The sequence below is a fragment of the Triticum aestivum genome, chromosome 1D, assembly GCF_018294505.1.
Source record: "Triticum aestivum cultivar Chinese Spring chromosome 1D, IWGSC CS RefSeq v2.1, whole genome shotgun sequence".
Lineage (NCBI taxonomy): Eukaryota > Viridiplantae > Streptophyta > Magnoliopsida > Poales > Poaceae > Triticum > Triticum aestivum.
This window is the reverse complement of record NC_057796.1, coordinates 367,064,927-367,088,620: the sequence shown is the minus strand read 5'-3', so window position 1 is coordinate 367,088,620 and position 23,694 is coordinate 367,064,927. Positions and strand designations below refer to the sequence as shown.

The following is a 23,694-nucleotide window of genomic DNA, read 5'->3' as shown; positions in this document are numbered from 1 at the left end:
CCTCCAGCCAATGATGATTTTACACGTGGAAAATCCCCATTTGTCGGGGCTGTTAACGGGTTATCGGATCCAAAACCGGACCCGATAGCTTAACGGCTTTTCGTTACGGTGGATGCCACGTGTCGGTCACCCTTGATGCAAGCACTTCTGTGACGCGTGATTTATCGTCATGGAAGTGGACACTTCCGTGATGTTAATTTTGGTAATGTCATGGAACACTTCTACGACAGCACAGGTATGACTATCTTGATTCTGTCATAAATTTGTCATGGATGTACATGCATGACAGAAAACGTGACCTAGTGTGACAAACACGTATCATCACAGAAGTGTATTTTTTTTGTAGTGTGATATGCATCGGAAGGTAGACTACACTAGACAAGCCATAGCAAGTAAGCAATGAAGTGAAAGCACGAAGACTATTAGCAGCTAGGTAGTAAGGATCAGGATGGCAGATAGTATGAAGCCAAACAACAACAGTCTTCACACAGTGAAGCCAATCAGATCATGCAAGCAGGCAATGACTTCACGAAGACAAACTGTAAGTAAAGAGAGGTAAGAGATAGAACCAGTTGCTTGGTGAGGACAAGGATTTGTTGGACCAGTTCCAGTTGTTGTGACAACTGTACGTCTGGTTAGGGAGGCTGAGATTTAACTCAGAAGACCGCGTATTCACCTTATTCCCCTTGAGCTAAGAACACTTAGTCCTCGCCCAATCACTCTGGTAAGTCTTCAAGGTAGACTTCCAAACCTTCACACACTTCGTTCACCGGCAATCCACAATGACTCTTGGATGCTCAGAACGCGACGCCTAACCGGCTGGAGGATTCACATTCCTCAAGTGTAATAAGTCTTCAGGTCACGCAGACAGAAAGACTTCAGTGATGCCTAACACTCTTTGGCTCTGGGTGTTTTGGGCTTTGTCCTTGCAAGGATCTCTCTCTCAAATGCTTCGGAGGTGGGTTACTCTCAAACGACAAAAGCCGTGCACTAACTCTGAGCAGCCACCAATTTATGGTGTAGGGGGTGGGCTATTTATAGCCAGGAGGCAACCCAACCTGATTTGTCTGAAATGACCCTGGGTCACTAAGGAACTGACACGTGTCCAACGTTCAGATTTCAAACACACGCGACAGCTTGACTTGGGCTACAAGTAAAGCTGACTCATCCAGCTCTGGATAAGATTTGCTCTCATTGTCTTTGCTTGAAGACATAGGATTTGGTTGAGCATCACTTCAGTCACTCTGACTTTGTTCACTTGGACCCCACTTAATAGTGCGGTGGTTCCTATGACTCAACAAAGAAGAAAAGGAAACTACAAAACAACTATGTCTTCGCACTCCATAGTCTTCACGTGAATGTCTTCTCGAGTCTTAATCTTTGTTGTGAATATCTTCACATACCACCATTGTCTTCAATGTCTTCACACATTTTTAGGGGTCATCTCCGGTAGGTAAACCAAATTAATGAGGGACTACTACCTGTGTTATCCTGCAATTCTCACAAACACATTAGTCCCTCAACCAAGTTTGCTTTTGGTGACTGATGACAAACTGGTTGAAGTTTTCAACGGGGATAAAAGTACGTGAAATTTTTAAGGGTTAGGGCATTGTCTTCATAAGTAGCAAAAGGCTCCCCCTGAAGATGTGCATATAAGTAGTTTGCTTTTGAATGCAAATGCACATGGAAGGTTTTGTTTTGTGGAGATCCTCTTCAACTTTTGAAGACAATTCATCATGCATATAGAGAAAAGACGAAGATAATGACATGCATAATGAAAAATGGACGTCCGTGGAATGACTTCATGCGGAATTTATCATCGCATCATAGAATAGCAGACAAAGTAGCAGACGACCATCAAGTTTAAGTGTTACAACCCAAAGAACCAAATGTATCAAAAGACGAGAGTTGTAACCACCCATATGGACCCGCTTGAAGACTATCAACTCATATGCTTCTCCCCCTTTTGTCAGTAAGGACCAAAAAGGTTTGAAGACATAGAGCATCTACTCGTTCCCATCAGGAGTAGATGAAGGTGCAGGGTCGATGTTGGATTCCGGTGGTGTAGAGGGGCCTGGTGTAGTGTCGAGACGCGGCGAAGTCATGGTTGGTGAAGTGGCATCGTCTTCTTCATCGACGACTCTCGCAACAACAGTTGCAGCCGAAGATGAATATTCCGAGTATTCTAAGGAAGGAGTACGACGCAGGACGGCATTCCGGGGAGGCGTGGAATCAAATTTGTAGCGCTCTGTGAAGCCATCTTAGCGAAGATCGTCTTCAGAGCTTAGCAATGTTAGACTCTTCCAAGACCTCCGACAGGCTTCATGTGATACGAATGCGTTCTTGGTGGCAAGATTGCGAATGCGATTAACATCCACCAAGAGGCTCTGCATCTGACGCTTTAGCCAGTCATGGTGTGTCAAGGATATACCCCGCGATGTAACCCACCGGATGTATGACCCGGTTGGAGCGTGGGGACTCACTCGTGACCTGCCCGGAGCTTAGTGATTCACAGATAACCCGCCCGATCTTGGCGACTCATTAGTAACCCGGCGGGCGGGTCAGATAGACAACAAGGCCCAAAACCCAGAAGGCCGGTTCACGTTATGATGGGCCGGTTTAAGAGGAAAGGGATGACGGATATTTCCTTTACGAGGAAGCAAGACCCGGACTTGTATTCAACTTGTAAGGGAAGATAGACTAGTCCTAATCCTACTAGGACTCTACATGTAACCTGCTCCTTCAACTTATATAAGGAGGGGCAGGGCACCCCAAGAGGGACAAGTAAGAAGCTCAATAATCTCTAGGGCTAGCCACAAACAGCAAGTAGGGTTGTTACCGGATGATGTTTCCCGGGGCCCAAAGCTGTCTAAACCCTTGTCTTGTGTTGCGTCTCTCGATTCCGCTCAACCCCTCTCAAGCTACCACATAGATGTGTTGGCCTCACGACTAAGTCCTCTCACTAGGACATCTGCCGTGACAATTCCACGACAGTTGGCGCCCACCGTGGGGCTCGCGCATGATGGTGTTGAGTTCTTGGTGGGATCTCTCCCAGGGATCGAGAATTTCGTGATTTTTCGGATGAAGAAGAGCCGGGTTGAAAAGATCTGCGTCAACTTCAGTTTATAATCTATGAGGTCTGAGAAAATTAAAATCTGTGTGTGCCCTCGCATGCAAGCAGGCGATCCGTCGTGGCCGGATCACTTTTTTCCTTCATCGTCGCGAGAAAGCCAAGTGCAAAGGGGGTTTTCATCTGTACGTATCGAAGTCATCAAATTGCGGTTGCTTTGTCTGATTCGCCGAGTCGCTGCTACCGCGTACAGGAGTCGTCGAGACCGTCACCAGAAGCCAAATCGGTTTTTCCTTTTGTTAACTTTGATTGCTACATGCCCGCCCACAAGGAATCTACCAGGAAGAAAAAGCTACTACGTGAGTTCAACAAGTGAATTTAACTTATAAAGGACGCTAGGATAGCAGCCCCTCTCAGGCCATCCACGCGGCCAGCAATTGCAAATCGCGTCCAGTTTCACTTCGTTCCTTGCCTAGCCTCTATCCCTGACGGGCGGGCCCTGGGGTCGTGGGTCCGTCGATGGGGAGCCTATAGAGAGTCTCCTCTTTTCTTCCCCAATCTGCTGCCCCCTCTTCCTCCGACCCTCCCCCAATCCCTGCCTCCTCTCCTCCTTCCCGGTCCGTCGCCTCTCTGGTCGTCGTCCCGTCCCCAACTGGGCTGCCCATGTATGGCCACTGGACTGAGATCCAGTGCCTTTATCAAGTGAAGTCACGCTGCAACTTTACCCTACTAATCTCCATCCAATCCACATCCTACGGTTCAGATCACATAAGGGGAAAGGCTCTCAACACTTAGCAGTTTCAGGATAGCAGCAAACATCAATAAGCTGCAAACAACGATGCAGTGGCACTTGAACTCAGTTTTATTTGAACAGATTGAAACCCAAAAAATAAAGAACTGCAGATACTCATGAGCAGACTATAAAACAAAATTTGGTTTGGTTATACAGTAGTGCATTATGCAATCAAAGTGGAATAAATCAATTGCAGTTGACACTAAATCCAGTAGAACTTGATATTAAAAGGCTGCAGCGCATAATGTCCGAATGCTACAGCAATAAGTGTCAATGTTGAGTAATCATCTACACAAAAGCCATGCTGAAAACTGCTAAGTGTTGAGAGCCTTTCCTATGTGTGATCTGGACCGTAGAATGTGGATTGGATGGAGATTAGAAGGGTAAAGTTGCAGCGTGACTTCACTTGATAAAGGCACTGGATCTCAGTCCGTCCATGGCCACTGCTCAGCGCAGCACCACCCCGTCCTCCCTCGTCAGCCGCCGCCGATCTTCTCGCTGGGGTGGAGCAGTAGGGGATCCCGCCAGATCCGACCTGCAGGCAAAGGGCGACGGCGGGGGCGCTTGATTCGATCCTGCGCCACAGGTCCGTGCAGGAGAGAGAGGAGGGAGAAAGAGAGAGCAAAGAGGAGTGGCTGATGACGAGAGGAGGGAGAAAGAGAGAGGAAATAGGAGAGGGAGGCTCGGCAGCGGACGGGACAGGGTCGCCGGCCGGTGTCGGCCTGCGCCGGCGAGTTCGCTCGCCCAGCTGCCAAATAGGGAAAGGCGACGGGACCGGCATTCGGGGCGGCGGCGGCGGCGGGACTGCAGGAACTGGCCGAGGTGATCCTCGCCAAACAAGCGGGCGGCAGCAAGGTATAGAAGCGGGCACCGTGTGATTTGTTATCTGTTGATTTCTCCTTTTGTCTGGTCTAATTTCGTGGTCAAAACAATGGCAGATTTCTTCATTGGTTGATTTGATTTGGGGCTGATTTTCCCCTGGATTCCTTCCTCTTATAGTTCCTTTCCAACTTGTTGTTCATGGCTTGCTTCCCAACCACAGGTGCTCCCCACGGTGAGGAACGGACGCGCTCAACGCCTTCCTTCCCAACCAGGTGCTCCTCTATCTCTCTCTGTGTTATGTGATGAATGTGTGGTAGTGGGAGTGGGATAGGGAGAGGTAAAGAGAGCAGATTCCAAATGCAATGGAAGGGAACTTTCAATCCAAGTTTAATTTTCATTGGGCATTCAAATTCTTAATTTGATCTTCTCAAATTTTTGGCTAGGTGTATAAACATACCTGCACATGTATATCTAATTGGATTGTTAGTTGAACATTTTCTCTAATGTACACCTCTGAAATTACTAATACGTGGGTTTCCTAAACATGATATTTGCAGATATGAGAAAGAAGAAATAGGACCAAGAAAATTAGTTGCTCATATATTCATGTGTCGTGCAGAGAAGAAACCGAATGGAGAACTTGGTATGCCGAGTAATGTGCAGGTAAAGAATTATCATCATAGCAAATAGAATCATCTGAATATTGTTTGGAGGATAACAATTCCTCAAACTGGCTCATTTAATTTAGACTGTACGCCCAGTTATTGTTGTCTTGGTTACTCCATTTGTTCAAACTACAAAATACATATTCTTTTCAGTCATGTATATTCGTACTGGCTTAACTAATTAATGAATTCATCAAATGCCCTTGCTTATGATAGTATCTCTTTGGCATTTTCCTCTGCATGCTTCTTTTCTAGGCTATATGTCTTTCCATACCCTGCTCTCCTTACTTATTTTATTATTAGTCGAATATAATATCAGATCACCTACCATCATTATTCTTTATTACAATCTCATAGGAAAGAAGTCTGATTAGTTGGGTATTCTTAGCTAGCATTCAAAATGGGATGCTGTGCTGCCATTAAATGAGCATAAATACAATGAGAAGGTGCACACAAAGTGGAGGCTTAGATTAATGCTTTAGAGTTTAGCCTGAATATAGCCAAGTAGTATTCTTACTAGGCTGCTGTTTAAGTACCTATGCAACAGTATCAGAGGGACGCAGCACCTAAAATATGTAGGGTTTGTAAGCTTGGAGCAAGAGTGCAATGGAAAATGTTTACTGTGTTCCATTAAAACAGGTAAGAAAGTAATATAGTTTGGGTGGATTGATTAGTTATAAAAAGTAGATGGTCCTTTGCTTGGATCTTTAGGTTTAGTCATTGCTTTTCTACTTCAAACTGACGAATTTATCTTCAGCTAAAAAAAAGACAGCGGGCTTGGTTAGCTTCAAGAAGAAAAATATTTCAAAACCGTGTAGCTATAGAGAAATATTCCATGTCTATTTCCCTGATTTCCAGTCCACTTTATGAAAGCCTGCTGTAACTGTTTGCGTAAGTGGTTGTATGATATGTTGAATATGCTGTGTCGGGCTAGACGGATATGTTTGCTTGTCTTTGGAAATATTCACCTGTTGTGTTCTGCATTGACCTTCATTTATATTGGCAGCTCTGTTCTTATTTGTCTCTGTTCTGATAGTTTTAGGTGAGAACAGAGTATTTATAGTTGTGACATGCACTACAGGCTTTTCATAATTATTAATTCTTTAAATGTGACCGTGCCGCCGTGCTGACAGATATGTGTGCCTCAATTTAGTTGATGTGCCTACCGTGTTTCAGCCGTGTTTGTAATCATAAATTGACAGGTGCTTGCTTCTATTAGTTAAAAACTTAAAATATCTTACATTAGGATGTACTGTGTTGTGCTTTCATGCAATTGTCTTGATTTAGACAGCAACTGAACCCAGTCACTGATTAGTAAAAGTAGTCATGAGATAAGGCACAGAAGAGTTGAGAGGGGCAGCCGTCGTATTTACGATGCATGAAAGTTGCTCATGATTCCATTCAAGTAATGGATATATAGTAGTTGCTAATTATATTTATACTGATTGCAAGCATAATTAGCCTATTGTCTATGTAGTTTGCTGATTATACACTCTTTCCGTTCGTGTTTCACCCTCCTAAGGCATTTGTTTTGTCTGCCGCAGGTTGCTTTTGTCCTCTCATCTGCTGTTTGGTCTTCGTCTATTGCTCTGCTGGCTCGTCATCACCTTGGTTGGAGGTTGTTCTTGGTCCTGCCATTTGTTCTTGTTAGAGCTAACTGAAAATATTTGTTCTCACCTATGCTAATGCCTTTCGGTTAAACTAGAAATTGTTTCATTGTTGGAAGCTTTCATCTGCATATATGCGTAAGGGGCTGTGTATTTATTTTGTTTCATTCATTTTTTGGTCTATTTATTTTGCACAGAAAACCATTTGTGGTATGCTTTGATGGGCCTTATTTAATACAGTACAGACAAAATTGGAAGTAGTAGCAAACCAGCCATAATTTTTTTGAGAGAACTATGCTAACCACAAGCAATGATGTACTCCTGTCATTTTGCCATGATATTGTAGCCCACTTCCAAGACTCTATGTACTAATGTTAGCTACTTGCTTCTTTAGCTGCTCTAATTAGGAACCAATTCTCTGTGTGGTTTATCCTCTTAAAATTGTTACTATTCACTTAGTGGGGGAGTGTAAGCAGTAGCTGATTTTAGAGAACACTACACACCAGAGCAGGAAGCCGAAGTCAGGAAGGAGAATGCATGTACCCTTGAGGACTGAAGAATGATGTTTAATCTTGCTTTTGTCTACGCTGCTATTCTTGGTTCAGATCCTTACCTTCGGTTCAGTTCCATGTAGTCTTATGGATAGATGTACAAGTTGGTGAAAACTGATAACTACCGGATGGGTTAATTAATCGTTGTTGCCCCTAATTTTGTTAAAGCTTCATCAACACCTTACATTTGCTTGGTAGAAATTTAAACTGAACACCAACTTCATTTATGTTATACTCGGGTGATGGATTCCTTCAGATATACAAATTCCTCGAGCAAAGTTTACAATGCTTTTGTGCCACTTATGATATGCTTCACAATTTTTTTGTCTTTCCTTGTGGATCGTCCATTTGAACAATATATATCAATGTAAATAACCTTACATTTCCTTCTCTTTCAATCGATTTAAGGTTCTCATATAGAATGATTACTAATGACCAGCTGCAGCCACCGCCTAATCTAACATTGTTGTACTCATGGCTTTTGGCAGCTGTGTATTCCATTTAGTTACCTTTGCCTAATGCGTCCTGATGCGAGGCATTCTTGTTGCCCTGTACACAGCTTTGCGTTGTATGATTGTTACTATTTCTCCCTGCGTTCTCTCCTTTGCATTGTCTGACTATTACATGATTAATAGATGAACACTCCTATATCGCAATGAAAGGCAAGGACAAGCTCCTGTGACTAAATACCTAGGTATTTCAATCATCCTTGTGCACTGCTATACCTTTCTTGCTTTGTCACTTTGGTAACACCTAATATAATTTTATGTTTAAATGCAGCAAATCACCGTGCCTAGGAACTCTCGTCGCAAGCTCTTCACTTCGCCTTCCAAAACCAAGGGAACTACATCATCTGCGGCTGTGCCTAAAGATCCTACCCAAACTGCAGAAACTGCTTTTGCTGGAGATGTTGTTGACCCTGCATCCAAAACAAATGTTAGCATCCATGTTCAATTCCACTCTTACCGTTTCCCCTTTTACGCATTCCTCAACTGACGAGCATCATTACCATGTCATGATAGGAAACTAAGCAAGATGCTGCTGCTGCAGCTACTGAAGATGTGAAGAATGTGCAATCTGATCAGACTAATCGAACATATAAACCCTGCTGGGCTACCTGCCCAGCGAGGGCACTTCCGTGCGCTGCTGCTTCAGGCCGTTTGATATTTTTACCGTACTGTGTTTTTTGATGCTGGCACTCAGTCAACCGGTCGTTCGTTTTGTACGTTGCTGGATGATTTTCTAATCACTTCATTTTTTTTCCAGCTGAGATCTGCTTGCAGTTTACTAAATTGTTACCAGACTTCAAATGTACTACCTAGCAGACTAGCAAGTGTATATGATGACTCCTTTTATCGTTGATGAAGGAATTGGGATTTCTTTAAGGGAAATGATAACAATGGTGTATGAAATGGTAAGGTAAATGGTGTTTTTTTTCCATTGTCATGTTTAATGGTATATTGGCATGAAGTCAGAGCAGCACCTGAAGACTACACAAGATAGTTTCTGGTGACCTTCAGTCTATATGTCCTAACCAACAGTAGCCACCTTTTGTTTCGTATCAATCGATCCAGCAAGATATGTATAGCCTTTAGATTTCCATTCGTGCATGTGATACTGCATGTACACTTAGATCTCATTACTGTCTTTGTGGTCAAAACAAAGTTTGTGATCACTTGTTCTACATATGTAATCAACCGCCCTTCTACTAATATTTTTAGAAGACTATTTATATATGTTTACACTGGTTAGAGAAAATCATGACATTGCCGGCAACAATTTTTTATTTCCATATGTTTCAATTTGTCTCTAAATATTTTTATGTGTACTCTTTCAATACCTGGCTTGCTCTCGCCCTTTGCGCCATTGGCGCAACGGGTCATCTAGTACCAAGGAAAGAAGAGATCGATCGGAGGCAAACTATCACCGCACGTCTTACAAGTCTTGGTCAATACGGATTCAGTTTTGGTCTCTGAGCCGCTATCATCGGACGGGCCTCCGACGGTCGCTCGGCTGCGGCCCCCGGTGCACCGGTGCTTCAACCCGCCGCCGGCTTAGCCGAGCTTCGCCGTTTCTGCTTGAGCCGCCCGTTTTCAGCTGCAGTGGGAGAGCCGCCGCACTACCGCGCCGCCAAGTCATCGTCGCCGTCGTGTACTTTTTTCCTTGAGCCGCCAGGGACTTGTTCCTGCCTTACCCGAGCTTCAAGCTGCCGTCGCCCAGGCCGCCCTTTGCTGTAGCACGCCGAGCCTGGACTCCGTTTCCGCCTTGAGACGCCCTGAGCAGCAGCTCCGTTGACCCGTCGACGCTGGCCGGCTGTGCCCGCTCGCCTCTGCTCGACTGTGCCGTCGGACCTTGCCATGCCGGAATCGCCTCGTATGTTTCCTCCACATGAAGAAAAAGCAATTCATCCACCAAGGATTAGTTAAGTGCTCACGTCAAAGATCAATTAAGGTACTACTTTTGTACTACTGTTCATCACACGAAGATGCACCTCAAGCCATGAGCCACCAGTGATCCACCGCGGCATCAATTGCCTCTGCTGCTTGCCTCTACTGCGAGCCGCTCACGGCCGCCTTGCCTCAAACCGCTGTCGCGGTCCCCCGCTTCGCCGACTCACCATCGGGCCGGCCTGTTCCGAGTTGCCCTCGACCCCGCGGCCTGAACTCCAAGCCGCCCTCGACTCCAACCCTTCCTCGGCTGCTGCTGTGCCTCGAATTGCCAAGTCGCCTGCTGCCGCGTAATAGCTGGTAATATTGTTGTGAAAACTGAAACCAAAACCAGCTACTCCTACCACGAGTGCTAGTTGAAAGTACTGCTGCTGCTGTGCACGCGCGCCGGCTCACCGCTCATGCCCGCGCCCTTGCTCCTCCTCTGTCGGGCCCGGTCTTAAGCCGCCAGTGCGCTGCCTCCGTTCCCCAGGTGACCTTACCTCGTTCACCCGCTTTTGCCGTGCATCGCTGCCGCGCCGAGTCACCGCTCCTACCTCGAGTCGCCGCCGGTGCGAGCTGCCGCGAGTCGCCGCCTCACCCCTTGCGAGTTGTCTTTGCTGGAGCAACATGTGTGAGATACAGAAGCAGTGAATGATCTCTACAACAGTTTGAATCTTCAATAAGTTGAATGTCAAGCTATGCCTTATTCTGGAGGATTTAATTTTGGATGCTAAGAAAAATGCAGCACTTGTTCGGCTACAGTCACACTCAAAATCTAGAGAAGCAGTGCTACTGAACATGAGATACCCGCACTGCAGATCTTCAGAGATGGTTGTATCTATGATGGAGCTATCGTCTCAAAACTGCTGGCAAAATCAAGCAAAAATCAACTACTATATTACTATGGCGATCAAACCAACCATTGGGATTGATAGAACGTATTCCGAGGAAACATAGAGGCTGGGCGCAAGTCACTGGACCAAGCGCATGCACAGTTCAGGAACAAAATGTGCCTATCCAGTATGAGCACCTCAGATGTAAAAATACCAGGTGCTATTTATCCTATTTATTTTTAAAGCATATATTAATTTATCCAAGCAAGACTACTTTGCCCTGCTGTATTTTATATGCAGGAGAACTATTCATTACAAAGTGGCACTATACCGCGGAGATGGAGGCGTGCCTCGGCACAGGAGGTCATCCTTACTCAACGGACTCCCGCACCGGCTTACAACGCCGTGGCCGTCTCTCGCGACCGCACCGGCTTGCAACGCCACGGATGACTCGCCCGTCCGCTCTCGTGGCCGGTCCACGCGTATGTGCCGGTTTACAACGCAGAGGACAATTTGCTCGTCCGCACCAGTTTACAACGCCGCGGCCGACTCATCTGTCTGCTCCCGTGGCCGACTCGGCCGTGGTTGATTTCAGCTTCAGTGTGGTGATCATCAACTCTGCGGTGGATAATTTTTGGCCTAACATATCAGGTGAAATACATCCAGTATATTTTTATATTATATATTGCTTTCTTTAAAAGAGCAATTACTCCGGCTTGCAAAGTTATCTAATGCAGGACCCTAAACCACCATATTGGTGCAAATTTAAAGGCCGTCAGAAAATTTCCGGCTTAAAAAAGAAGGATTCCGGTTTAAAATCCGGCTCAAGGGAAGGCTGTCTCCCACAAAGCTTTGAAGTTCTCAGTATCCGGTTTAAAAATTTCCGGTTCAAAAGAATAATCTCTCGCAAGTTTGAGTTCTCAGGAAAAATTAAAGGGACCAAAGAGAGTCTGTTGCAAAAGCACAGCTCAAAACATAGGTGCCCCTTGAGCACAGCTCACAAGGTCATTTGGGGGCTTCCTGTTCTAGGTCGTATTCGAATCAAAGAGAACATAGCTGTCGGTACCCTCTTGATCGGCGCAATGCGAAGGCCACTAGGGGGCTTCTTGATCGTATTTGAATCATAGCTTAACCCCTTTTGGTCCGACTTTGATCGTATTTGAATCAGAGTCGTTAAAAAAGTCTCAAGGTCATTTGGGGGCTTCCTGTTCAAACATAGGTCGTATTCGAACCAAAGAGAACATAGCTGTCGGTACCCTCTTGATCGACGCAATGCCAAACCCAATAGGGGGCTTACTGATCGTATTCGAATCATAGCTTAACCCCTTTTGGTCCGGCTTACTGATCGTATTCGAATCAGAAGCCTCGCTTTTTTCTCTCTGTTTGGCTTAAGTTTTTTTGAAAACAATCTTTTGTGTTTGTCTTGAGACTTTTTTGATCATATCTGAAGCATATATGAGTGGTTTCTATTTAACCCAGCTTGACTTTGGACGATAAGTCGCCAGTATATGACAATCATAAACATTTGGAAGTTTTGGCTTCTAAAGATTGGGTTATCACCCTTACTGCACAGGTATCATACGCCGACAGTACGATTCAATATCACAGGTATGATATTGTTTATACATGATTATGTTTAAGCCGGCGCTGGCTTTGGTCGTTAAGTCGCCAGGGCATATGTTGTTTAAACTCTACAAAATTTGCAGAACTATGACTTATATAAATGCTTAAGTCCAAGCTCATCATTAAAATTGATGCTTCAAAATGATTATCCGTTCTGGATTTTCTCAAAGGCTATAAGCCGCCGGGTTATAAAAATTCTGGCTTACAATGGAGGCGTATTAAATCTCCATCAGTCAAGAGCCGCCGGGTATTTAAACTCCGGATTTACTTATCAACAGATAAGGTATTCAAAGTCACTTTGACGCAATGGCTATTATTTTATCAATGGATATAGTTTATTTTACAATGGAAAATAGTCCCGAGTCGCTGCAGGCTTACGACCCGGCACTTGGGGGCTACATTATTTAAATTGAGATTACATTGAATATGCAAATCCCATGTCACTGCCAGCATGCACCATGGCACTTGGGGGCTAATGCAAAGTCATTTTTTTGCTCAACTTATTGAAGACCCGACTCATCACATTCTAAATGAGCCGGCCCTTGGGGGCTACCCATGGCTCCTGTCGAAAATCCGTTATACTGAAACATCCACTACTCAGTTGGTAAAGTACAAAGCTCTTAACCTTGTGGACGTGGGTTCAACCCCCATGGTGGAGATTACATCATATTATGTTATTATCAATGAATCATATACAAAGTCCCAGCTCAGTAATATCTTACTGAGCCGGCCCTTGGGGGCTACACGTTGCTGCTCAAGTTTACATGATCATATTTACAAAGTCCCTGCTCATTATTACATAATGACCCGGCTCTTGGGGGCTGCACTGGATGAAATTTTTATGAGCATAAGGCAATTACAAGTCCCAGGTTGCTGCAAGCATGACAACCCGACACTTGGGGGCTACAGGTGATATGCATATAAGGGAGGAATAACTTCAAATTATCAGTTTTGAGCAAATCAGGTATTATATTATTATCAGAGAAATCTGCAAATTTTATGACCCGGCGTCATCATAAGATTAACCCGACATCAGCAACAATTACATGACCCAGCATCATTTGTTTATAACCCGACAATTTTGGCAATCATAAATTGGCAAGATCTACATCTTTAAGCCGACTGAATATCAGTTGAATATTTCAAGACCAATATTTTTGTCAAATCAGAGCATTGAAGGCCGACTCAAATGGATTATTTCTTATAATATTTCTTTACAAGAGCCAATGTCAGCAAATGGATTATGAAGCTGGCCTATTGATCCGGATTTTCCAGGAGAAAATGTCAAGGACTTAAGGATGATCAGGTGCCAGCTTGCAAGAATATTTAACCCGGAGCACAACCTGTCAAATTTGTTCTTGAGTTATTTTGCAGGATCAGTTTAACATGGATAAATCCAAATTAAACTGGGGGCTAATGTCGGGGATATACCCCGCGGTGTAACCCGCCGGATGTATGACCCGGCTGGAGCGTGGGGACTCACTGGTGACCCACCCGGAGCTTAGTGATTCATAGATAACCCGCCCGATCTTGGCGACTCGTTAGTAACCCGGCGGGCGGGTCAGATAGACAACAAGGCCCAAAACCCAGAAGGCCGGTTCACGTTATGATAGGCCGGTTTAAGAGGAAAGGGATGACGGATATTTCCTTTACGAGGAAGCAAGACCCGGACTTGTATTCAACTTGTAAGGGAAGATAGACTAGTCCTAATCCTACTATGACTCTACATGTAACTCGCCCCTTCAACTTATATAAGGAGGGGCAGGGCACCCCAAGAGGGACAAGTAAGAAGCTCAATAATCTCTAGGGCTAGCCACAAACAGCATGTAAGGTTGTTACCGGATGATGTTTCCCGGGGCCCGAAGCTGTCTAAACCCTTGTCTTGTGTTGCGTCTCTCGATTCCGCTCAACCCCTCTCAAGCTACCATATAGATGCGTTGGCCTCACGACTAAGTCCTCTCACTAGGACATCTGCCGTGACAATTCCACGACATGGTGCCTATCCTGTTTCTGATGTAAGGTCACAAGAAGCTCTCGGTCATTGGGTACACAAGATCACTTCCGAGGCCTTTGAGCAATGGTGCTTTCAGTGGCTTTAGTGGTTGCACGATGAGGTGCACAAGTATTTCCAGCCAGAGGATAGACACGAGTTGCAGCAAGAACTCCCTCAATTGGTTGCGAGAATCTTTGGCGATCAACATTATGAAGATAAAGTGGCTCTTTGGCAGGCTCAGGGTAGATGGCTTCGACAGACATATCAACCTCAGGCAAGAAGATAAGATGGTTGCGCGCTGAGGGCTGATAGTTGACAAAAGAGTGAAGCTTGATTAAGCACATCACCCATGGAGCATAAAACTTCAAGCCAAATAGATCAACTCCAGATGCTGCAAGTTTCCTGATGAAGAAATCTTGTGCATTGAAGCTGATGCCATTGAGAATATAGAACACCAATGTCTTCATCATGCCTTCAAGCTTGGCTGCAGGAGAATGTCCTTTGACGGGCCATAGAGTTCGCCTCACAATGTGATAAATGGTACGGGGCAGATACTCGAGGTCTTCGACAAAGAATTCCTTAGGATATTCAGCATCTTGTGGCAGAGGCTTCATCATGCTGAGCAACTGACTCATGTTGGGCTCAGGCTTCTGAAATATACTCTCCAATGCATTCCTGTGTAGCTGACAACTAGGTTCATAGAGCTCACCTAGAGTGGGCAGGGAAGTAAGCTCGATGATATCTTGAGCTTTGGCTTCATGGTGCACATCACCTGTCATCCACTCAAGGACCCAAGTCTTCGGATCCCTGTTGTAGCCGCGAATGTGAAGAGTGGCATAGAATTGCAGCAGAAGCTCCTCATTCCAATGCTCTTTGTCAGTTACGAACTGCAGAAGGCCAGCATCTCTGAAACAGTCTAGAGCTTCTTCCAAGCAGGGCAGACCAGCAATGGCTTCACAATCCAGACGCATGTGAGGAAAGATTCGCCCTTGATTGTATAAGATACATGAGTAATAATTGCGCTGCTGATAGCTCCAGAAGCGATCAGATGAGATTTTTGGCTTCGAGTACGGGTTCTTGGCACTGTCAGAGAATGTGCTGTGTGCCCTGAAGCTGTTTACATTGAACGATCCTGGCGATGTTGCAGCACCGGGAAATCTTGGCGGTTTGGGCTTTCGCTTCTGGACCTGAGGCCTTTGCTCCATGTGGTATTCAAATTGTGGTCCGGGAGCAGTGGGAGGAACCAGAACAGGCCATCGGACAGTGACAAGTTCGCCGCGATCATATGCCTGCTCAATAGTGTGAGGCCTTGGGGGTGGAACAGTAGCTTCGGCATTGACTGTGGCTTCAGGTTGCACACTAGCTTCAGGCGCAACATTAGCTTCAGGCGCCACATTGTCTTCAGCCATGACAACGTCATTGGCTTCCGTAGTGTTGTTTGTGGCCACCTCAATGTTTTCAACCTCCTCTTCAGTAGCAGGAGGGTCGGGCATAGACACGTTCTCCTCAAGAACAACTTCTTGAGTAACAGGGGGTGAGGCAATCCTTTCTGCTTCTTTTTCTCTTGGTTCTTGATTGTCATCGGCTGATGCAGCCAGAATGTCTTCAGCAGCTTTGGCTTCGGACTCGGAGACATTTGCAGTTGGAGTGGCTTCAGGGAACACTTGGCGTGCTACTGAGCTTTGTTGCACTTCTCCTTCTGGAATGCTCGACATGGTGACCTGTGGCCTAGGGCCTTTGCGAAGCCTGCAAGCGGGCGACGCCTGTGGTGACGGAGTGGCCTGCACCATGTAGTTGTCATCGTCAAGCACTGAAGTGGTGACTTGAGGTGGTGGAGTACTGGGTGTGTCATCTTGACTTGGTGTGTCTTGTTGAGGGTGATCAGCCCATGATGCATCCTGAGCAATCGGTATCAAGGGACGACCAATGCTGATGAGTTCACTGTTCATAAGAACAGACGATGATACCAATTGGTGCTCAATCTAAGGAAGGACTTCATCACCTTCTACATTGTCGCCACGACCAATGTCTTCAGCTGTGTTGGGGTCGACAGCTGGAACTTCTTCTTCTTCTTCAGGAGCCTCTATGAAAGCAGGCTCGTGGATCACAAGTTGACGCTCTTGATTGGTGGATGCAAGACGAACAACAGAAATGGGTTCGACAACAAGAGGCTCAGAGGCCGCAACACGCTCTTTCTTTGAAGACTTCTTGAGTTTCTTCTTTGATGGAGCATCATCAGAAATATTCCTGTGCTTGCGCTTCTTGGCTTTGGCTTCGGTTGCCCTTGTCTTTTTCAGCCCTGAAGCTGCTATGGGGACCTTAGGCTTCGAGCCTGTTATGCTGGCAGGGAAGACAATGCGAGGTGCTTCCTGCGTTGATGCTTCAGCTTGGGCCACAGCAGGCTTCTTCTTCTGTTTGGCAGCCATCTTGGGGTCAATGCCAGGACGCCCAAGAGCCTTGGGCTTCTCTGCCTCATTGTATGCTTGAACACATTTCTCTGCAAAGTATTTCATCCGCTCTCTTGAACCTTTTGCTTTTTCACGTTTCTTGTGAAACTGTTCTTTGAGCTCATGAAGCATTTCCTTGAAGCTTTAAACATCAGCCACGCTGAGCTTGGCCATGTTCTTCTTGAATTGAGATTTTCATAATCAATTTTGTTCTTTAGCTCGACGATCTTCTAAGCCAGAGCCAGCTCATTAGCAATGGATCCATGGAAGGTGACGCTGATATCAACTGGCAGCTGAAGATCATCAATGTTGAGGCTCGGGTTGTCAAATCACTCATCGATGAAGTTGTATAGAATATCCACATCAAAGAGGGGCAGATCATTGAAGATCTCCGCCTCTTGCTTGCTCTTGATTAGTAGCTCAAGGGCATCATCACCAAGATCTTCGTCACTTGACAGATCAATGGCTTCATTTTCGTTCCGCAGAACGGCAACAGGAGTAAGTTCATGCCCAGAAATCTTCATGGGCTTCTTCTTCTTGGGCTTCTCCGTCTTCCTGGAGACACGAGAAAGATCTTCAGATTGCACGCTGAGTTCAAGAGGTGCAGTTGCCAATGGCTTCGCACGCGAAGCTTTTGGTGTGGCAGAGGGCTTTGAGGCCTTTGTATTCTTTTGCTTCTGCGGCTTAGGTGGAGCAGGCGCTTCATATCTGCGTCATCACCTGATTTCTCCACAGTGGCCCTCTAAGAAGCGATGTAAGAGAGGATACCATCAAAGTTGTCAAAGGGGCCGATGACATTGGGGTTGGCATCACGTGTGCCATCAGCCCTTGGAGCAGACGGACCTGGGTTGAAGTTGCACCCAAGATTTTTCTTGTTCTTCATAGCAGAATCTTTGGCAAACTAGTAGTTGCGCTTGAAAAGATTTTCGTCGCGACACCATAACAGAGAAGATGGGTCGGCATTCTCTGGCTGTGGTCCTCGGACCATGCAAGGATAGAAGCCTTGAGCAATGGCTTCAGACTTGGACTTGGGCTGAAGATTTTTGTATAGAATATCTCCCCATGGTCGCTTGATGGCGTTCTTTTCAGCATATTCCGCAGTCACGAATTTGTATTGGAACCATTTTTCTGCCCAATATCGTCGAACCCATTGGATTCGGGTTTTGCGCTGATGTAATTCTCTTTAGGATTAGACTTGTACAATTCAAAGAGATCTGGTGGCAAGTCCTTGGTTGTATCCCCACGGTGCTGACTGCCGCCCTTTCTAGCTGATTTCTCAGTGGCCATTATATTCAAGCTAAAAGGCTTCAAGACTGTGAATGGTTCCTTCTGCTGGTCAGACAAGAACTGGCTTCATGAGAGTTGATGTGGTGCTGTAAGAATTCTGCAAATGAATGCAGACTATGAGAACCAAGGGATTCTCCCACGGACATGTACCTGTGACAGCATTAGAGGTGAGAGGGAAGGGGAAGAGGTCATATGCATTCTCAGAGGATTTTGAAGATAAATCAGTCTGAAGACATTGACCTCATAGTGCGAAGACATTCACTTATTTGGAGAGAGTTGGTTCCAGATTTGTACGAATCCATGAATAAGTACAAGTGAGGAATCTAACTAGTGGTGAAGCATAAGTGAATATACTTGGCATGATATGAGATACAGAACAAGATAGATCCAGATTTGGAAGTTTAGAAACCACTTTTGGTTGAAGTGGATGGATCTGACGGATCAAAAAGACAGTAAAAAGTAAGTTTTAATTACCCTTGACGAACTGCTAGACGAGACGAAGAGGGAGGCCGAGCAGTTCAATATCTCGTGCCCTAACTTGGCGACAGAAGACACCTACGGCGGTGGCGGAGAGGACGAGGTCTGCGGCCGGCGTGAGGACGACGTCGAAGAAGTCGTGGCAGCTAAGCACTTCGTCTCCGGCATCGACGCGAGCTAGCGGAGGCGCTAGGGTTTGTGCGAGGTGGCGAGGTGGAAGAAGAGATCGTGACCGCGGCGAGTTGTGTATTTATAAGGAAAGGGACAGCACGGCGCAATTACGTAGGTGCCCCTGGCGGTTCACATCTATAGGACACGTGGCATGCATGCAACACATTGAAAGTTTGTTCCATGTTCCCACGCACGCCTGGACTGTCGGGTGGTCGTTCCGGCTTCTCCGGGTTTCAGGCAATAAGGATATAGCATTAAAGCAGATTCAACTTTTGTCTCTGTGTCTTATGCTGACAAGGACGCAGAGAAGACATTCGACAGTTTCAATAGAATGCATATGATTTAGATAGATAGAATCTGAGGTAGAAGCATAGACAAGGGGTTAGGGTCTGATCACATTCACTTAGATTAAAAGATTCAAACATGAAGACATAGCCATAAGTGAATGCTGTAGAGGACAGAACACAAATATATGTATATATCAGAATAAGACCAAATCAACATTGTGAAGATAAACATGAAGTCAAATCAATGTTGAAGACAAACCAAATGCGAAGACTTTGCAGATGTGACGCCAAACGAAACACTTCAACAAAAGTTTGGTGGTGGCGTTACCCACCGTATAGGAAGTATTAGACCCAGACACGACGCACAATTATCGTGGCGCTCCGAAGCCAAATTCCACATTAATGTATTCACACTTAGAGTGTATCTTCATTGATTAAAGATATACTTTACTTCGTGTGTTGCACATCTAAGTCATCAACATGCATAAGCATTAGGATGTGTGTCCAATCACAGGACATTCGAGGATTCTAAGATATTTAGCTCACACCGCAACTTGCAAAACCTTTTCTCATCCAAAGGCTTTGTGAAGATATCTGCCAATTGCTCTTCAGTGTTGACGTGAATGATATCAATATCTTCCTTCATGACATGATCTCTGAGAAAGTGATGACGAATTTCAATGTGCTTTGTCTTCGAGTGTTGAACTGGGTTGTTGGCAATCTTGATGGCGCTTTCATTGTCGCAGTAAAGTGGCACTTGCTTCAGATGGATGCCATAGTCCTTGAGAGTTTGCTTCATCCATAGAAGCTAAGCGCGGCAAGATCCAGCAGCAATGTATTCAGATTCAGCAGTGGAGAGAGACACAAAGTTCTGCTTCTTTGAAGACCAACAGACAAGAGATCGTCCATCAACCTTTTCACCAGCATAATCAGCATCTGAGAATCCAACTAGATCAAACGCTGAGCCCTTTGGATACCATAATCCTAGTGTTGGGGTGTAAGCCAAATATCGAAGAATTCGCTTCACAGCTAAGTGATGCGATTCCTTTGGTGCCGCTTGGAATCGGGCACACATGCAAACGCTAAGCATGATATTTGGCCTAGATGCACATAAATAGAGTAAAGAACCAATCATGGAGTGGTATACCTTTTGATCGAACTCTTTACCATTGTCGTCGGGGCCCAGATGACTTATGGTTGGCATTGGCGTCGTGTATCCTTTGCAGTCTTGCATTGCAAACTTCTTCGGGCAATCTTTGAGGTATTTCTCTTGTGATATGAAGATGTCGTTGCTCTGCTGACATATTTGAAGACCGAGGAAGAACTTCAGCTCACCCATCATGGACATCTGATATTGCTCTTGCATCATGTGTCCAAACTCATCACTGTATCTTTTGTCAGTGCAGCCGAAGATAATGTCATCCACATAGATTTGGCTCACAAACAGTTCTCCATCATATGTCTTCATGAAGAGAGTGGGATCCAGGGAACCAGGTTTGAAGCCTTTGCTCTTCAGGAAGTCTTTGAGTGTGTCATACCAAGCACGAGGGGCTTGTTTGAGGCCATACAGTGCCTTGTTGAGCTTGTATACCATATCAGGATGTTTCGGATCTTCAAAGCCAGGTGATTGTGCAACATATACTTCTTCTTCAATCTTCCCATTGAGAAATGCACTCTTCACATCCATTTGGTACAGGAGGATGTTGTGATGGTTGGCATAGGCTAGGAGTATGCGAATGGCTTCAAGCCTAGCCACCGGAGCAAATGTTTCATCGAAGTCAATCCCTTCAACTTGAGCGTATCCTTGAGCAACGAGACGAGCCTTGTTTCTGACGACTTGACCATGCTCATCTTGTTTGTTGCGATAGATCCATTTCGTGCCAATGATATTGTGCTTGCGAGGGTCAGGACGCTTGACTAATTCCCACACATTGTTCAGCTCGAACTGTTGAAGCTCTTCTTGCATAGCTCGAATCCATTCAGGTTCCATGAAGGCTTCAGCAACTTTCTTGGGTTCAGATATAGAGACAAAAGCAAAGTGCCCACAGAAATTTGCTAGCTGTGTTGCTCTTGAACGAGTGAGTGGACCAGGTGCATTGATGCTATCAATTATCTTCTCAATCTGTACTTCATTTGCAACACGAGGATGAACTGGACGAAGATTTTGCCCTTGCTGATCATTGTCTTCATTTTCAGCATTGGCTTCAAGCTGAGCATTGTCTTCAGGTTGACTTGGTGCAATGATGATCTCTTCTTTAGCCTGTCCCTCTGAAGGTATGATTTCTCTAGTACCCATAAGCTTGATGGATTCACTAGGTGGGACTTCATCTAGCACATTTTGCAGGTGCTCTCTTTGCGAGCCGTTAGTTTCATCGAACCGCACATCCACAGTTTCAACCACTTTATAGTGAAAGAGGTTGAAGACTCTGTAGGAGTGCGAATCCTTTCCGTAACCAAGCATAAAACCTTAATGTGCTTTCGGTGCAAATTTTGAAGTGTGATGTGGATCCTTGATCCAGCACCTAGCACCAAATACTCTGAAGTAACTGACGTTTGGCTTCTTACCAGTTAGAAGCTCATAGGCTGTCTTCTTTAGAAGCTTATGAAGATAACACGGTTGATGATGTGGCACGCAGTATCAATGGCCTCAGGCCAGAACTTCTATGTATGACTAGAATTTTTTTCGTTCGGCCCAAAATGTCACGGATGTGTCTTTTTTTTGTAGTGAAATAGCCTTGCAGTAGGTGAATAATACTCATATGAATAAGCAGAAAAGTTCTTAGTTTTGTGAACATAGTGGTTTGAAGAAACACACTCATATTCAGAAGTCTGAGTATGATTTCCCTGCAAAACATTTGCGTTAGGGTGACTCTGGTGAGTCCTCTGTCTGTATGAAGCCTTTGGACCATATGAAGCCTTTGGTCTGGGGTTTGTCTTCTTCCCTGGTGGTGTCATGATGACATTCACAGGAAGATTCTCAAGACAACTTTTGGGCACCTAGATCTTCATAGGTGGCCCATTCCTGCAGTTAGTACCAATATACCTGGCAAACACTTCACCATTTTCATTCTTAAACAGTTTATAGTTTGCATCAAAGGATTCATCAATGATAATCGGGTTAGCACAAGTGAAGCCGGATAAGGTAGATGTATCCACTGAAGGTCCCTTTGCAGCAACCCATGTGGTTTTGGGGTACTGCTCATTCTTCCAGTAAGAACCATCAACATTCATTTTCCTCTCGAACCCAACACCCTCTTTCCTAGGGTTTCGGTTCAGAATCTGCTTTTTGAGGACATCACATAGTGTCTGATGCCCTTTAAGACTTTTGTACATTCCTGTCTCAAGCAATGTCTTCAACCTGGCATTCTCATCAGCAATAGTAGTGGTATCCTCAGTTGAGGGGTTAGTTACCACATCAGCAGTTGAATATATTGCAATAGTAGCAGCAGTAGAACATTCAGCAACAGAAGTAGCGTTATCACGCTCAAGGCATTTTAGACATGGTGGATCAAATCCTTCCTGAGCGGGACTGATCTGTTGAGCGCGAAGTGACTCGTTCTCCTTTTGAAGATCTTCATGAGCCGCTCTCAATTTCTCAAGTTCTTGCTTCCTTTGAAGATAATCGTAGGAAAGCTTTTCATGACTTGTTGAGAGCGTTTCCTGACGACTTTCAAGTTCCTCGTACTTAACATGAAGATTTTTATGCCTTCAATTAAGGACTGAGATCGGGTCATTTCCGCGTCCAACAGGTCATCGCTTTTGTCTAGCAATTTTTGAATATGTTCCATAGCTTTCTGTTGTTCAGTTGCAATTTTAGCAAGTGTTTTGTAGCTAGGTTTGGATTCACAATCAGAGTCATCTTCACTTGATGTTTGAAAGTAGGCATCGCGTGAGTTTACCTTGGCACCGCGTGCCATGAAGCAATAGGTGGGGGCAGAGTCGTCCTTGTCATTAGCATCAGCGTTGGTGACGGATCCATTGTCTTCAGTGTTGAAGATGGACTTGGCAACATAGGCTATAGCTAGAGCCAGGCTTGCCACGCCTGAATCGGACTCCTCCTCAGACTCCACCACCGCCTCCTCAGAAGCAGACTCCTCCTCTGAATCCATCTCCTTGCCAACAAATGCACGAGCCTTGCCAGATGAGCTCTTCTTGTATGATGAAGACTTGGAAGAAGACTTTGAGGATTTCTTCTTCTTCTTCTTGTCATCAGAATCATATTCCTTGCTCTTCTTCTTCTTCTTCTTCTTCTTGTTCTCATTGTCCCATTGTGGACACTCAGAAATGTAGTGACCAGGTTTCTTGCACTTGTGGCATGTTCTCTTCTTGTGGTCATGAGTAGAAGCTTCATCATTTCTCGAGCTGGATCTTGAAGACTTTCTGAAGCCTTTCTTCTTAGTGAATTTCTGGAACTTCTTCACAAGCATAGCAAGCTCCTTTCCAATGTCTTCAGGATCCCCAGAACTGCAGTCAGATTCTTCTTCAGACAAGGAAACAACCTTTGCCTTCAAAGCACGAGTTCGGCCATAGTTGGGACCATAGATATCTCTTTTCTCAGATAACTGGAACTCATGTGTGTTGAGCCTCTCAAGTATGTCAGACGGATCGAGAGTCTTGAAATCAGGGCGTTCTTGAATCA

General features: G+C 45.2%; 1 protein-coding gene across 3 annotated transcripts; it reads left to right on the top strand.

Annotated features, from left to right (window-relative positions):
* Positions 1-4,284: 4,284 nt before the first annotated feature.
* Positions 4,285-9,205, top strand: LOC123182122 (uncharacterized). 3 transcript variants are annotated; one of them, XM_044594589.1, is made up of 7 exons: positions 4,287-4,718; positions 4,906-4,957; positions 5,243-5,348; positions 6,895-6,968; positions 8,144-8,202; positions 8,289-8,444; positions 8,531-9,205. In XM_044594589.1, exons 1-5 carry the CDS (start codon positions 4,502-4,504, stop codon positions 8,145-8,147), a joined length of 453 nt encoding a protein of 150 aa, XP_044450524.1. In that variant the 5' UTR covers positions 4,287-4,501; the 3' UTR covers positions 8,148-8,202; positions 8,289-8,444; positions 8,531-9,205. The 3 variants fall into 3 exon arrangements, 2 of the variants coding, with proteins under 2 accessions (XP_044450524.1, XP_044450522.1); XR_006492021.1 differs by having other exon boundaries at positions 4,285-4,718; positions 4,802-4,957; positions 6,895-8,202; XM_044594587.1 differs by lacking the exon at positions 8,531-9,205 and having other exon boundaries at positions 6,895-8,202; positions 8,289-8,445.
* Positions 9,206-23,694: the final 14,489 nt, after the last annotated feature.